A 16577-nucleotide genomic window follows, 5' to 3' on the forward strand; every position below is an offset into this window, starting at 1 on the left:
AATGTAAATGTATGGTCGCTTTGGATAATGTAATGTAATAGAAAAACTAAGATTCATCAAAATACAAAGAACGAAACAACCCATACAGTTAATCCACAGATCGTGCCAGGAACAACAAAATACAGTATATACATTTATCAAATATTATAAAGCCTAAAAGAGCAGTATCACCAGCAAAGGTCGGTTGGAAGAAGGAGGTGGATATTTGTTGTGGCTTGGATCTGAGACGAGCTCGGCCCCAAAAGTGCCTTTTGTGTCATTAAAAGTCTTCAAATAAATCCTCAACCTCATTGTCAGCCAGGCAGAGAAGCTAAAGAAGGAGTGATTCAATAAAATATTATTTGTACAGCCCTGCGGTCACTAACGGGCGGATGCAGCACGGATCCGGACCCAGACGCCATTGCAACTGGATGCTCGACCTACAACCAATTTATTTTAGCTAATTTAGCCAGCTTTGCTTTTCCTGTTTTATGTCACTTGTTCAGCAGTTTGTATATTTGTCATTTGTATATTTATGGTCAATAATGGGTTTAAAATGTTTGGCAAGAGACACTGGGAAGCACCACATGAATTAGAACTCTATTGGTCACAACCTTCCAACCCCTATAGCCTCTTCCAAGGTAGAAGGTAGAAGGACCAGCAATGCGTGACAGTTGCCTCCCACCAACAGTCGCCTCTACAAACAACGGCTGGTTTCTATTAGAGACGATGGCGAACCGGTGATTCTGACTGAGCAATCAAACATGTATTTTGTCGTTTCATTCTACAGATGATGACAGCAGTTTTAGAGAAACGTAAACTCGTTGAAAGAAATCTTTCCTCATTCTTGTCCTTGATGTAGTGTCTCAGCTGACTCTCTCATGCATCATTTGACTCTGTAAATGCTTTAATTGATTTAACTTGAGCGTCTTGAGCATCTGGTATTTGGGGTGGAGACAACAATATTATGCCACATTTGGAAGGCAATCTGAGCAGATGCTGGTGTCAGATTATGGATTACATTTAAAGAGCGGGGAGTTTCTGTAAATGCCGTCTGAATACAGATGAGAATGCTGAGTGTAATGTCCGAAACGCGGGAAGGCGAGGCGGCCAATGGAGCGAAAAGTTACCCAAATTGGCATTACGACTGTCTGACAACCTCATTTCAGTGACAGATGACCCAAATGAATTCATTTTTAAACAAGTTTAAAAGTTGCATGCATTAATTTAGGGCACTGGAATCGTTACATAAGTACTACTTCAGACACATCAGCGTTCCCATTTATTGGCTCGTGCAAAGATTTGATGTAAATGAAGTTGTCCGATGTGAAGACAAATGTGACCCTGCGGCTCCTCGTGTCAAATTGCCACTCAAGTTCATGTGTTCGTGGAAAAGACAAAAAACGACTATTACTGAAGTTTGGACCTAAAGGTGATCTACAACCATGACCCTGACATCTAATATCCATCCCAAACTTCTATATTGAGAGTGTCACGATACTGCAGGGTTGCCCATTGCTGCTTTTACAAAAAATGTAAAGAATAAAAAAAAATCCATAAAGCTACATTGGATTAAGGCAAATAATAGGATAGTGTTGAAAAAGAGGGAAAGACAACTCCTATGCCACCTTAATTCTACAATATGCATAATCTAAAAGAATTTCTTGTCCTATACTGTATAACTGTATTGGTATATTGGTACATTGTCCAGCACTGGTCATTCCCCTCATTCCTTTTTCTATTTGGTTTACTGAGATACGAGTGGAAGAGACAAAGCTGGGGGAGGACAAGAAAAGGCAGCTGGGTTTGTTATCATTCATCCCCCTTTCACTGCAGACCGAAGTAAACCTCCTGAAAATGTTGGTTGATAGGAACATTTTTCAATATTTCTATAATATTTATTATTATTTTAATCAGTTGTTATTCATTGTTAGCTCAGTGTTGTATGCAAGATGCATGTTTATAATGGCAGTGGCAAGGCCACCCTGTACCTGTTAAATATTAATGAATATATGAACCTGTGTGCACAATGCCAGCGTAGCTATGATTATTCATGGCACCAGGCCCAGTATGAACACAATTTTATTCAATTTATATAGTAGGGGTCGCCATCAGAACCCTGCACTGAATACCAGAGGAATTTCTAGGTTGTGGCACAAGATGATTCTTTGTGAACAATGACAATTCTTTATTCTAATTGTAATGAGCCAGTTCCCTCCCCCCGTGTAGGCTTTCCACCACTGGGACTGTTAACCTGTCTAGGGAGAAGCCACACGTGTGTGTCCCACTGCCGTTGTGTAGCAAAGTCATATTTAAATCTACACTAAAGGTAAAGTAAAGGTATAATTATGTATACGTTTGATCGAGCCATTCAAATGGTAATGAAGAGTAAGCGTGCGGGGTAAACACCTTCACTCATCTGCTTCGCCTCTTGCAAGGGGGGCGTTTTCTTGTTCGTTTTTCATCTCCGTTGTTTTTCATTCTCGCCTGTGAAATATTAATTTCACTCCCTTAATTAGAATTTCAGAAGCCGCAGCAGCATGAATGTAAAGATACGGGATCATCTTAGTTCTAAGTAATCTAAGCTCTTTCAAATGTATATAACACAAAACAAGTGCTTTGCGCACAAATAAACAATTAACAAACTCTATTACGGTTCAAATGTAATGACAACTCTGTGGAAGATGTTACTTTCTTTTACAGCCACACTTATCGTTTAAATAATCATTTAAAATAGGTTCATTGTGCTGCTTTGGAAATCACGTCACAGATCATTAACTCGTGTTTAAGTGTCGTGATGTATGAGCCCGTCACATGCGTGCAGAGCTAGTTGGCTGCATGCTTTATTGTCCAATCACAGTAAGTAGAGAATTCATGTTGAAATGGCCAGTTGACTAATGAATCCACACGTATGAGCCATTCAGTGAGTGATGAAGAGCTGAGTGTATGTCGTCATCCATGGGTGCCTTTCATGCTCATCTTCTTGTAGTCAGACACCAAAGCCTGTTTACACATTACCATCACATTGCTTTTAATTGACAAACATTGTTGATAACTAGGAAAGTGCAGGTCGCCATCATGTGTGTCTGCAACGACCTGCAGTGTCGTTGACTTTTCTTTGTTTTCTCATGTGGATCGATGTACTGAACTGTGGAGATATGAAAATAAAGTTACAGTAACGTCAAGAAAGTGACTCATGTAAACAAATCCTAAGTCTCTGCTAACCTATGAGCCGTGTGACACAGAAGCCAGAGAGCAGAACCACAGAAACATTCTGAGCCCGTGTTAGTCAGTGTTTGTGTGTGAATAAGTAAAGACGGCCCTGAGGATCCGGTTTGGATTTTAATAAAACACCAGAGCAGATGGCAGTATGATCTGGGACACAGAGAGACAGTCACAAATATCAAAGTGAAGAATGCTTTCTCCTCTAGGTTCTCTTTCTGTATCGCCACTTCGTCTCTCAAATCACTCTCATGAAGCACACCGAGCTCCTCTCTCACGCTCTCGTTCTACAATAATCCACATTTTATCCACATGACTAATTCAGCTTCTTTCCGGGAGTTTTTATGTGCTTTCTCCCCTAGCAGGTCTCCCTAGATCGTAGTTCCTTCTGGACCCTGGTCCTGACACCTACCGTGGCCCTGCTGACGCCTGCTGCTGCCATCATCATCATCATCATCATCATCATCATCATCATTATTATTATTTTAGCTATTAATCATATTACTGTACTCGTAAACCAACATTACCCTCTCCTAAAGTCTCTGTCCTCTCCCTCCTCACAGGCTTCTGTGGATGGTGGTTCTATCTGATGGTGGTTCTATCTGATGGTGGGTCTATGTGATGGTGGTTCTATCTGATGGTGGTGCTATGTGATGGTGGTTCTATGTGATGGTGGTTCTATGTGATGGTGGTTCTATGTGATGGTGGTTCTATCTGATGGTGGTTCTATGTGATGGTGGTTCTATGTGATGGTGGTTCTATCTGATGGTGGTTCTATGTGATGGTGGTTCTATCTGATGGTGGTTCTATGTGATGGTGGTTCTATCTGATGGTGGTTCTATGTGATGGTGGTTCTATGTGATGGTGGTTCTATCTGATGGTGGTTCTATGTGATGGTGGTTCTATGTGATGGTGGTTCTATGTGATGGTGGTTCTATCTGATGGTGGTTCTATGTGATGGTGGTTCTATCTGATGGTGGTTCTATGTGATGGTGGTTCTATGTGATGGTGGTTCTATCTGATGGTGGTGCTATGTGATGGTGGTTCTATGTGATGGTGGTTCTATGTGATGGTGGTTCTATCTGATGGTGGTTCTATCTGATGGTGGTTCTATGTGATGGTGGTTCTATCTGATGGTGGTTCTATGTGATGGTGGTTCTATGTGATGGTGGTTCTATCTGATGGTGGTTCTATGTGATGGTGGTTCTATGTGATAGTGGTTCTATCTGATGGTGGTTCTATGTGATGGTGGTTCTATCTGAATGTGGTTGTCCCTGCAGTGGTCCTGCTGTACATTTTAGCTTACTACATTTATTTGAATCATCTGCGTCATATGAATTGAACGTATTGTTCATCTTCTACATTGTTCATTCTGTCCTCATGACATCATTGCAGTCTGTCCATCAGGAGACGGATCCTCCTCTGACGCTCTCACTGAGGTTTCTTCTCTTTTTTTCCCCATCGAAGGGTTTTTCATTTTTTGGGGAGTTTTTCCTGTGCCGATGGGAGGGTTTTGGGACAGAGGATGTCTGTCGATGTCAAATTTGTAATTTGCGATTTTGGGCAATAAAAAAAAAATATTGAATTGAATTGAATTGAATTGGCATTTCACTTGTTTATTGGCAAAGAATCTTTGGCCAGTTTAAAAATAAAATCCTCAAGGAAGTTTCTGAGATATCGCATGCGCGTGTGTGTGTGTGTGTGTGTGGGACGCACAAAAAGTCACCTTTGATAACCAAATTCTAAAGAGCTCAACGTTTGGCCCAGGTGGTCATTGTTGCTAAATTTTACAAAAAAGGTTTGTTATCCCTGATATATTTTAAAAATGAGATAGAAGTGAGGTCATATTGACCATTGGTCACTAAAATCAAATCAGTTAACGTTTGATTGGATTGAATTCACTCCAGGCATCGATGGGATATTCATGAGAACGGACTGGATTGACGGGCAGGTGCAGGTCTCACCAGTGAAGAGGGATCAAAGCAAAACGTTTTTGAAAAGGACCTGACATCTTGACAAAACCCTGTTAGGTCATCATTGTCACATCATCATTGTTTGTTTTCACCCTCCTCACCTGTTAACAAACCCCTTTGTCATTCCAGATCCAGCCTCTCACCCTCCAATCAGCACTCCCACCCTTCACCTGACCCTCAGGCCCCCCTCCCCTGCAGCCCAGCCCCTCATTAGTTCCTCACTATTTAGGTCCACTGACTTGCACTCATCCCCTGTCCTTTCTGACTAAACCCACATTCCCTGTCTCTGTCTCTGTGTCCTACTTTTGGGTATGAAGACTGCTGAAACCTCACGAGTTGACAGAGAAACAATGTTAATATGCTACATTTCTGCAAACCATTTGATGATTAAATGTATGACTTTCATATCAACCTTGTCTTAACCTTGCAATAATGTACAGCGCCACTTTGATTTAAGATTTAAACAAAGAAAAAAAACATTGTCAAGGTTATAAAAAACATTGTGGTTTGCGTTTTAATAATAAACATCACATAACAACGTAGCATAATTAACATAAGGTTCCAAATTGGGGAGCATTAATAAATAACCCATTTTTAGTGGCACAATGTTCTTTAAGTAGTATAAAGTGTGTCCACCACTCTTGGGATGAATGGCGTGACAGCAGCAGTCCCGCAGTAACTGCTATGGCAAAGGTTATATTACATACTGTAGGTTAGTGTTAATACTTCTTGTGAATCAACACTTTGGTTTGGGATCCCATCTTGGATTATGGTTATTGCAGTCATGGCTTTTTGCAACCAGTGAAATGGCAACATTTTTGAACTGCGATTGAGTGACTCCGTTGTTGAGGCACCTTTATACTAGTCTGGTAGCACCCTGGCAATCACAGCAGCCGCGCCCTAAAGAAAACTGTCACGGTTTGGGTTAATGTCTGGTTTTATTTTGTAGTTTCTTGCCTCTGTTCTCCCTGGGTCATGTCACTTCCTGCCTTGTCCTGTGCTCCTCTGTGATTGGCTGTCATGTCATGATTGTTTCCACCTGTGTCCAATCACCTGCACCTCCCCAGTGTATTTAAGCCACGTGTGTCTGTTGTCACTGGTTGCGTCATTGTCTTTTGCCACGCATGTCCCTGTCAGTCGTCCTGCCTGCCTTTTGCCCTTAGTTCCTGTGTGTTTTTGCCCGTTGGCCTTTACTTTTGCCTGTTTTGACTATCAAAGTCCTTATGTTTTTGAACTCTGCGTTTGTGTCCTGCCTTCTCCCTGCATCCTTGACAAAAACCCTGCTTTTTGGTCTATTTGTCTCTAAATGAATGATCGTTTACTAAATCAATATCCAGATTTATTGAAGACTTGAAACTACAACTACGACACTGTAGGATATTAGAAATAAACTGGTTTTATTTGCCGCCATACGTACCTGGTTCATAAATTAATAAAATGCCTTTAGTGTACACCACCTCTCGGCGGAACCATCACCTTATCGTGGTGGAGAGGTTTGTGTGTCCCTATGACCCTGAGGGCTGTATTGTCGGGAGCCTCGTGCTCCCGACAATACAGCCGATTAACCGAGGGTTAATCAAGAGCCTGAATCAGTACCTGGGCAGCCTTCTGTCATCTCACGCCTGGACTACTGCAACTCACTCCTGGCAGGTCTCCCTGCTACTGCCTACCAACCTCTGCAGCTCATCCAGAATGCAGCAGCTCGACTGGTCTTCAACCTTCCGAAGTTCTCCCACAATACTCCACTCCTCCGCTCTCTTCACTGGCTACCGGTGGCCGCCCGCATCCAGTTCAAAACATTGGTGCTCACCTACCATGCTGTGAATGGATCGGGTCCAGCTTACATCCAGGACATAGTGAAACCCTACATCCCAACCCGCACTCTCCGCTCTGCATCTGATAAACTGCTCGTCCCTCCCTCACTGAGAGCAAAACACTCGACTAGATCTCGACTCTTCGCTGTCCTTGCTCCGAAATGGTGGAACGAGCTCTCTGAAGACACCAGGACCGCAGAGAGCCTTCACATCTTCCCCCGCAAACTAAAGACAAACCTCTTCAGACTCTACCTCGACTAAAGACTAACAAAGTGTATCACTTAAATTGTACTTATAACGTCACTCATCTATAGCAAATTGTGAATTGGCTTATTTGAGGAAATTGCACTTTCTTGTTTCTTGTTCTTCTGAGTTTGTACCCTATGGTTGAATGCACTTATTGTAAGTCGCTTTGGATAAAAGCGTCAGCTAAATGACATGTAATGTAATGTAATGTTACCCTTGGCGAAGTGATCTCAGGCGAGGGGCCAGACAGAATGGTTCAAAAGACCCTATGAAAAAATGGAAGAGGGAAGGAGTTAACTCCGGAGGCAGTTGCAGTGTACCGACAGGCTCGAAGGGAAGCAGCCTCTGCCGTGATGGAGGCAAAGCAGCGAGTATGGGAGGAGTTCGGGGTAACTATGGAGAAGGACTTTCGGTCGGCACCAGAGTGCTTCTGAAAGACCATCCGGCACCTCAGGAGGGGGAAACGGGGAACCATCCAAGCTGTGTACAGTAAGGATGGGACCCTGTTGACCGCGAGGTTATCGGGCGGTGGAAGGAAAACTTGGAGGAACTCCTGAATCCAACTACTACGCCCTCTTTGGTAGAGACGGAGCTGGAGGCGGAGGAGGGATCATCGTCAATTTGCCAGTGCCAAAAGAGTGGCACACTGGGGTGGTGGTGGTACCCCTCTTCAAAAAGGGGGACCACAGAGTGTGTGCCAATTACAGGGCTATCACACTACTCAGCCTCCCTGGTAAAGTCTACTCCAAGGGGCTGGAAAGGAGGGTTCGGCCGATAGTAGAACCAAGGATTAAAGAGGAACAATGCGGTTTTCGTCCTGGTTGTGGAACAACAGACCAGCTCTTTACACTTTCCAGGATCATGGAGAGGGCCTAGGAGTATGCTCATCCAGTCTACATGTGTTTTGTGGACTTGTAGAAGGCGTATGACCGGGTCCCCCGAGAGAAAATGTGGGAGGTGCTGCGGGAGTACGGGGTGGGGGGGGTCCTTACTTCGGGCCATCCAATCCCTGTACGCCCAAAGTGAGAGCTGTGTTCGGGTGCTCGGCAGTAAGTCAAAGGCGTTTCCGGTGGGGGTCGGCCTTCGCCAGGGCTGCGCCTTGTCACCAACAAGGTCTTCATGGACTGAATATTGAGGCGTAGTCGGGAAGAGGAGGGTCTACAGTTCGAGGGATTTGCGGATCTCATCGCTGTTTTTTGCAGATGATGTGGTCCTAATGACATCTTTTGTCTGTGACCTCCAACTATAACTGGAGCGTTTCGCAGTCGAGTGTGAAGCGGTCGGGATGAGGATTAGCACCTCTGAATCTGAGGCCATGGTTCTCGTCAGGAAACCGATGGGTTTCCTACTCCAGGTAGGGAATGTGTCCCTACCCCAAGTGAAGGAGTTCAAGTACCTCGGGGTCTTGTTCACGAGTGAGTAGAAGATGGAGTGTGAATTTGGTCGGAGAATCGGAGCAGCGGGGGCGGTGTTGCACTCGCTTTACCGCACCTTTGTGACGAAAAGAGAGCTGAGCCGGAAGGCAAAGTTCTCAATCTACCGGTCAATCTTCGTTCCAACCCTCTGCTATGGTCATGAAAGATGGGTCATGACCAAAAGAACTAGGTCACGGGTACAAGCGGCCAAATGGGTTTCCTCAGGAGAGTGTCTGGCGTCTCCCTTAGGGATAGGGTGAGAAGCTCAGCCATTCGCGAGGAGCTCGGAGTAGAGCCGCTGCTCCTTTGCGTCGAAAGGAGCCAGTTGAGGTGGTTTGGGTATCTGGTGAGGACGCCCCTTGGGCGCCTCCCTAGGGAGGTGTTCCAGGCACGGCCAGCTGGGGAAGACCCAGGACTAGGTGGAGAAATTATATCTCTGCACTGGCCTGGGAACGCCTTGGGATACCCCAGTCAGAGCTGGTAGATGGGGCCCGGAAAAGGGAAGTTTGGGGTCCCCTGGTGGAGTGGTTGAAGATGGATGGATGGATGGATGGATGAATAGTGTACACCAGAATACAGCCATGATTCTGGAGCTATGTAATTAATAAAGTAATGAAGAATATTGTAAAACCACTGTAATTTTGAAACTGTAATCAATAGAATAATACCTATGTACAGTTATGATTCTATTTAATGTAATCAACTGGAATGCATGCGCGTAATACTCAGACAACAACTGGTATTAACTGAGAGACATTGAAATCTGAGTTAGTCAGAAGACTTTCACACCTTTCACACCTGCTCTGTATGAATGCCTGTAGGCAACCATTGTTCTCAAGTTCGCTGGTGGAGGCAACAGACAGGCACTGTGTGGTCAACGGGCCCCGTGGCCTGTTGGTTACAGAGACCAGCCGCTTCTCAGCTTTTTACCACAACACCATAACTTTTATTTCTTTTAATACTTTTGATTTAACTCTTCAACCAAGTTTCTTCATTATTTCAACACAACAACACCATAAACTCATGTTTACACAGGACATGAATAGTGGTCTCCATTGTAAAGGTAAAGGAAAAAAATGTATAATGTAAACCCAACCGTCCTCCCTGACATGCTAGCTAAGAAGATTTTTGCAAAATGTGTGAGTCTGTGTAGCTAAATCAATAGAGCCTCATGGGCAATGCACTTCCACTCTAAAATAAAGATATTTTCATATATTCAATATAAGTTTCAAAAAGGGACAGAGAGGAAAGTAAAGAGTAAAAAAAGAGAGACAGACGCTGGCAGGCAGACATGATGGACATTTCTTAGACTATTGGATCCAGAAATGGATTGCTGCGTGATAAAGATGGCAATAATCCTTCTGAGGGGAAAACAAAGATGTAATCTCCTCCTAGGACAGAGCGGTGGAGTGGTGGAGAACGAGCACTTATGAAGACGTAATAGAATCATTGTCTTTGTCTTCTTTAAAAAAACATCCATTTTCTGCATCCGAGACTCCGTATCAGCACACTTCATCTGTTTTTGTGTGTGTGCGTGTATGGAAGTGCACCCCAAAGGCAACAATGTGGGCTGGCTGCAAGGCGGCTCTAAATGAACAGATGGAAGTAATCAACAGATGGTTGATATGGTGTTCATATGTGTGTGTGTGCCCTTAAGACATAAGGGCGGCTGGGTATTTGAGGGTGGTGTCAAAGAGAGAGAGAACAAAATCAATGGAATAGCATTGAACCCCAAATCTATATTTTTTAACTTTTCATTAATAAACAAAAAGACAGTAAGGGGGCGGAGCCAGTCACCATGGTATCTCTACATCTAATTGATTAAAAACCCCGTTTTTGGATTGGCTGGAGCGATGCATTCACACAACTATAGAAGCCCATTTAAATTATGAGAGAAAACGTTGTCAAAACACAAACGACACCTCTCTGTAACCGTAGTGGAGCGTAGATGACAACCAGCTACAACCAAAATCTACCATCATTACCGGCTCCCCTCCGGCCGCTCATTGAGACCGATGCGTCCAGCTCGAAGACCAGTTTGGCAAGACAGACTTTTCCCTGTTTGATTTACTGGAGCTGAAGTCACGGCTGTTCCTGTGACGCTGGTCTCCGGTAAGGGACATCAGTCCATCAGCATCACTGTGCTTTTCTGATTAGCAGTAGACAATGTGGTAGTCATACGCTGACAGAATAGTTGCCCACCGCTGAATGCGTGCTGCGACCAGTGCAGGCAGGCAGACGTAACTGCGCCGATGCCACAGGAAGCTAAAGTCAGTGGGAGGCTGCGGTCATGGTGACCTAACACCTGGTCACTAGTCAGCACTTTACGCTTGACAAAAGCAACTTGTTCAACCTCGGTCCTTCTCCACGTCACTGGTCCTCGGAGCAGTCTGTACAATGTTGCTAATGTCTGACATATTATGGCAATAAATGTTTCCTGATTCCGGATTTAATTGCTATATAAATAGTGTTAAAGTAAAACATCATAACTTCCGTAAGGTTGTGATGTTACAACTATACAGTAGAGGCAGTAGAGGTGCAGAAGAATTGTTAGTTTTTACATTAAAGCATCAAAACACTTTCCAGTAAAAATCCCAAAGTGCAAGTACATGAACACGAGCAGCAAATGTCTCCTTTATGACCGGTTTGTTAAATGCGAGATGATCGTGACGGGTCTGAGCTGTCGTCCTAGTGAACGCAGCAGGGACCCTACTGTGCGCTGCTGAACATGACGACGAACATTATGACTCCAAATGTAACTAACTAAGCAAGGAAAGAGATGATTTTAGATAGAAATATCGAACAAAACGTCATGCGTAACCCTCTACTGTAAAATACAGGTCACAAGAGCTGGGCTGTGTTGTTATCCAGCAGATGCAGCATTGAGCTTTGATCCCAGTAACGCTGCCTTCAGCTGAGCGTAGATCCTATTTTGTGTTATCAGAGAGAATCCTTTCTGTTTTATGAAATAAACATGTTGGGGGCGTGACAGTTTCATCCTCTGCTTCGTATCGAAAGCTTAGACGGATGCGAGGACGCACATCTTTAGTCCACACTGACGAGCAGAAAACATGTCAATAGAGACGGAAACGGGGGAGACAGCAGGCGAGGAGGGAAGGAAGCCCGTTTGCCTCCCTGCACTCTTCTTTTTATCCGTTTTAACAGCTCGGCATTATTTGACAACATTCCCTCGCTGTAACAAAGAACTCCTCCGTCCTTACTGGTCGTACTGGTGATGAAGACTGGCCTCTTTTTGCCTTTCCGTATTCCAGTGGCATTCAAGTTCCACATCGTGAGATTAAACACATACAAATATATTGAGAGGCTCTTCTTACCTTTCATGCCAAACTTGGAGCGTCGTCCGTATTTGTTGATGAGAAGGAAGAGAACCACCAGCATCACACAGGCAAACCCTGCCAGGCCGACTGCTATGGAGACCTTCAGGTGAGACGGAGGCAAACGGAACATTTCAAACAGCTTTAAAAGGAGCAAAGGAGGAGGAAATATTTCTCATGATCGGCTCATCACATTTCTTACACCAGCAAACCTTGTAAACATTGTCTAGTATCAGATTGTCTTTGATACTACTTGATGTTCCTCTGGAATGGAATAGACCACGAAGCAGGGTGGGATTTAGGGCATGGCCATCTTGTGATTGACAGGCTGCTACCGCTGTTTTGTTTACAAATATAAACCGTGTACAGTGTTTTCCACTCATATTGTCTGTGACATTCTGGTAGGATTCGCTTCAAAATCCTATTTAGGCATTTAGGTGGTCGTCATATTGTTGTTTTCCACAAAATTCTTACTCTAAAAACCCTTTGGGCATGAGCAGCTCGGCCCGCAGGGACTCGGCTTTGGTCCTGGGGTTGTCGGTTCAAGCCCAGTGCCGACCTGATGGGTTAAACCATCGTGCAGTTGACCTTGAGCAATGCAGCGGAGCGCAAACTGCTCAGGCTGCCTGACTTCGGCCCCCCATCTCTCTGTCATCTGAACAGAAATGCATGTCAACGGGTCCGACGTATGAATGTTGGGCCTACATCCGTGTTTAACAAGAGAATTAAACCCTGAGGGGGATTTAATTAAATACGTATTCTTCTTCACAACGGGATGGATGCTTCTACATTTAATTACCCGTAACAAGAACCATTAGGACCAATTCTACATTTTGTATCCCAATTACTGGTGAGCTACTTTCATATTAGAAGCCAGAATGAAGACTGAGGAGCAGGGGGTGTCACTCGTTTTAGGTTTGGGCCAGATACGTCCCACTTCGATCTCAAGGGGGCCAGACCATTAAAAATCATAGGGGGTGGGGCACGGGTGCACGGATTGCATTACATGTCATTTATCTGACGCTTTTATCCAAAGCGACGTACAATAAGAACATTCAACCATAAGGACACAAACTCAGAAGAACAAGAAACAAGAAAGTGTGATTTCCTCAAATAAGCCGATGTACAACTTGCTACAGATGAGTGGCGTTAGAAGTACAATTTAAGTGCTACAATTTGTTAGTCTTTTAATCCGGATGGTCCGGCCGATGGGGGATGAGGGGGGGGGGTGACACTTAGTAACGCCGTGGGTTTGACACCTGTGCTGCAGAGGTTTGCTAGCAGGACTTTCCATCAAAGTCACACCTCCCGCAGTCATACACGTGATGAACAAAGTCCCCTACACACAAACACTAGCCCACTTCACGCCTTCAAAGCCTCGTCTTCAAAAGTTATCTATTCACAGTCAATTCAAAAAAAGACATGTGATAATGTCTCGTTTAAGACATTTTCCAATTGGAGCTTTTGATGCTCTGAGGTCGATCAAAGAAGGACAAGCCAGAAATCCCATTTCAACATTTCAGTCACTCACCCCAAAATGATCCTCCTCAGGCTTGTGCGTCTCTGCAGTGGGGGTTACTGTGGAGTGAACACCAGAATATACACACTGGGTTTGGAAAATCACAACAGTTTGCAGAGCCGCTGCTCCTGCAGAGAATTCATCTCACACAGAAAATAAAGACGACTGTGATCAATAACAATCACAGGGCTGCAGAGAAAAAGAGGCGAGTGACACACGACCCGGAGATGAAAGTCACACAGTGCTGTGGTTAATGGCCAGTTAATAGACTGGACCCAATCCCAAATGTCTTCCTATTGGCAGTCAGATTTGAAATTGAATAAAGGAGATGATAAAAGCGATGACATATTTACAAACTGAGTAACTTAGGCGACATTCTCGAGAGGTTTGAATCTGCACAATGACGGATGAACAATGAAACGAGCCAGACTCCAAAAATGAAAAACGATCAGACGCAAAGCATCAGAATAATTGTAAACTTGTGAAACGTCATGTGAGATATTGCTTGTTTAGCGTTTTGACCACAGACCCCCATTCGTTTGGTACACAAATACAACAATGTATGACTTTATTAGTCGGCTAAGCTTTATTAAGCGGTGTGGCCTCTTCGGCTCAGCTATTAGATGCATTCCATTTAATGGGAGAACCTTCATTTAAAATAGAGCCTGCTATTTATTTACGCATTCAAGATTTATCAGTCTGTGGGATTTTTTGGATGAGGAGTTGTGCAACAGAATAATATCCTATCTATGTGTATAAAATGTCTAATTTACATATGTGGAGGATTTCATGTTGACTTCTTAGCCATCTGATACTGTGCTGGAGTTCTGAGAAGCCTGAAAGAGAATAAAAAACAGCACTTACCATAGTCATAATCTTCTGAGTTCATGCCTGTGGATGATAAAAGAGACCCGGTGAGACCTGCTGCACAGCCTGAGTGTGGAATCTGAGTGTTCCTGTGACGAGCATTTAACCTGGAGACAGAGCGTCGGCTGTGCGGTGTGAGAAGAGCAAAATACCCGAAATAACACCGTCAACGCGCCTCTATCCTGAGTTAAACTTAGTTCTCCACACCTCATTTACACGGAGACTAAATATAAGCTCAATGGCAGCACATCACGCAACGCACACGGCAGCCGACACCGAGCGAGGAACCTTCCGGCACCACTTCTCAGCCTTCGGGCAAAGCCAGTCAGCAGAGAGGGACATGAGGCCATGGTGACCTGGACATCTGACCAACCAAATCGAATCAGGGTGGAGGTTAATGGATCTGCTGGAAGGAAACACGCGGTGCTCACAGGGGCCCGAGAAGATGCTTCCGTGCGTTGGAGGCCCTTTGCCACCAGAAACAGTCGGTTTAAGTTACTAAGTTCATATTGCTTCATCCCGTCTTTGTCTGTGTTAATGTGAATGTTTAGATGCTTCGTGTTTCCCCTCCTGCTCCGTTTGCTCGTCCTCTGCATGCGCATTGAAGCCAGCCGCTGTGTCCCTTATCGTGTCTTTGTGTGGATGTGACGACGCTTCTGCTTGACTGATCACCACTGACGGTATCAGCGGCACGGGCCTTCTACCCGCCCGGCAACTGGGGCGTCACCCAGCGAGCACGGCCTCACATGATGCGCGACGGACTCGACGCGGCCGCAGGGATCCGACTCACCGTCGAAGGGCTTGTCGATGAAGTGCCCGTACACGCTACTGGTGGCCACTCCCAGGTAGTTGCTGGCCGTCAGGGTGTAGTTGCCGTTGTTGTGGTGCGTCGGGTTCTGGAAGATCAGGCAGCCCTCTATGTAGTCCTGATAAATGTCCATGTCTGGACGCACATACTTGGTGTGGGATATTTCCTAAAAAGGCAGAGACACCAATTTGTGAAACATCATCTTAGTCAGTAGGTGTAAACTTTTTACTCTTAGTACTTTGAAAGCCACTAGAAACGCCGAATACTGAGATGTCACTAGTTGTAGATTCAAGCATTGCAGAATACGTGAAAACCCGGCCGGTCGGCGCCGCTCTCACTAAGTCAAGATGCTTGGAAAGAGCAGCCTTGAAATATAGGATTTTATGTTTGAATGAAATACATTTAAAAACAGATTGATTGGATGTGCAGATGACACCGACGCACCATGTCTCTGTGGAACCACTGCAGCGTGGGGTGGGGCGACCCTCGGACGGTGAACTCTATGCAGGTGTCATGGCGGCGTTCGGGCTCCTTCAGCTTCACGATGGAGGGAGGAACTGAAGAAGAGACCAGAGGACGAGCAACGCAGTTTGTAATGGAAACACAGGACGACATGAAAGCCTTTCACTGCGTCTGCACTTATTCTGTTGGCCATTACACTGGATGTGATGTGGCAGCACATGAGAGGAAAGGGGAGGAAATGGGAGAGACCTTGATTATCATCGTAACACGGCCGTCTCATCACAATCTGCTTCAATCCATTTGGAGCGTTCCCACGGTAGAGACGCTCGCTGCTGACAGACGGAACGCTTTGTGGATGCAAACATCAACAGTGTCAGCTTCGTTCTCCGGACCACCGTGACGGATCCACACCAGAGAAACACCAGCGCTGTTATTGGGCGTCCCACCACAAATGGAATGGATCCTCTCCAGAGAATGCACACACACACTTACTCATACGATACATCAGCAGAGATGCCAGGGTGAGTTTAATAAGCACATGTCGGATATCAGACTGTAGTCTGACGTACAGTATGGGCATCAGGGAGTAAAAGCCCCCTTGGTGGTGAATAATCATTCAGTCACAGTAATTAGTAAAGGTGCTGACTACACAAGATCTTGCTATTGTCTTTGGTGGAAGAAGGAAATCCAGGGAATGATTTATGCACTAGAGGAGAAACGGAAACAAACGCAGGAACACAAGAGGGAGTGAAATACAAAGAGTGTGACAAAGCCTTCTTAAATCTCTACGTGTCTACACTACGTTTGGTTCCTCAGGCTGTGGAGGGTTGTGTGACGACTATTTTCATTAAATATTAACCAGCTGATTATTTAGTGTCGACATCAGGAACCTGTGCTCCAAATCCAGCTGGTGTTGAATCAGTATTTAGAAAGATGC

The 16577-nt window shown here is 44.8% G+C and overlaps 1 protein-coding gene across 1 annotated transcript in view; it reads right to left on the reverse strand.

Annotated features, from left to right (window-relative positions):
• LOC144391266 (NT-3 growth factor receptor-like) overlaps window positions 1-16577 on the reverse strand; it is a 104201-nt gene that overhangs the window by 32921 nt on the left and 54703 nt on the right. The window contains exons 8-12 of the mRNA XM_078097876.1: window positions 15623-15735; window positions 15161-15344; window positions 14368-14394; window positions 13516-13562; window positions 11985-12087 (exon numbers count right to left, since the gene is read on the reverse strand). Coding sequence (XP_077954002.1) covers window positions 11985-12087; window positions 13516-13562; window positions 14368-14394; window positions 15161-15344; window positions 15623-15735 — 474 coding nt within the window. The remainder of the gene's footprint in view (window positions 1-11984; window positions 12088-13515; window positions 13563-14367; window positions 14395-15160; window positions 15345-15622; window positions 15736-16577) is intronic.

The sequence above is a fragment of the Gasterosteus aculeatus genome, chromosome Y, assembly GCF_964276395.1.
Source record: "Gasterosteus aculeatus chromosome Y, fGasAcu3.hap1.1, whole genome shotgun sequence".
Taxonomy (NCBI): Eukaryota; Metazoa; Chordata; class Actinopteri; order Perciformes; family Gasterosteidae; genus Gasterosteus; species Gasterosteus aculeatus.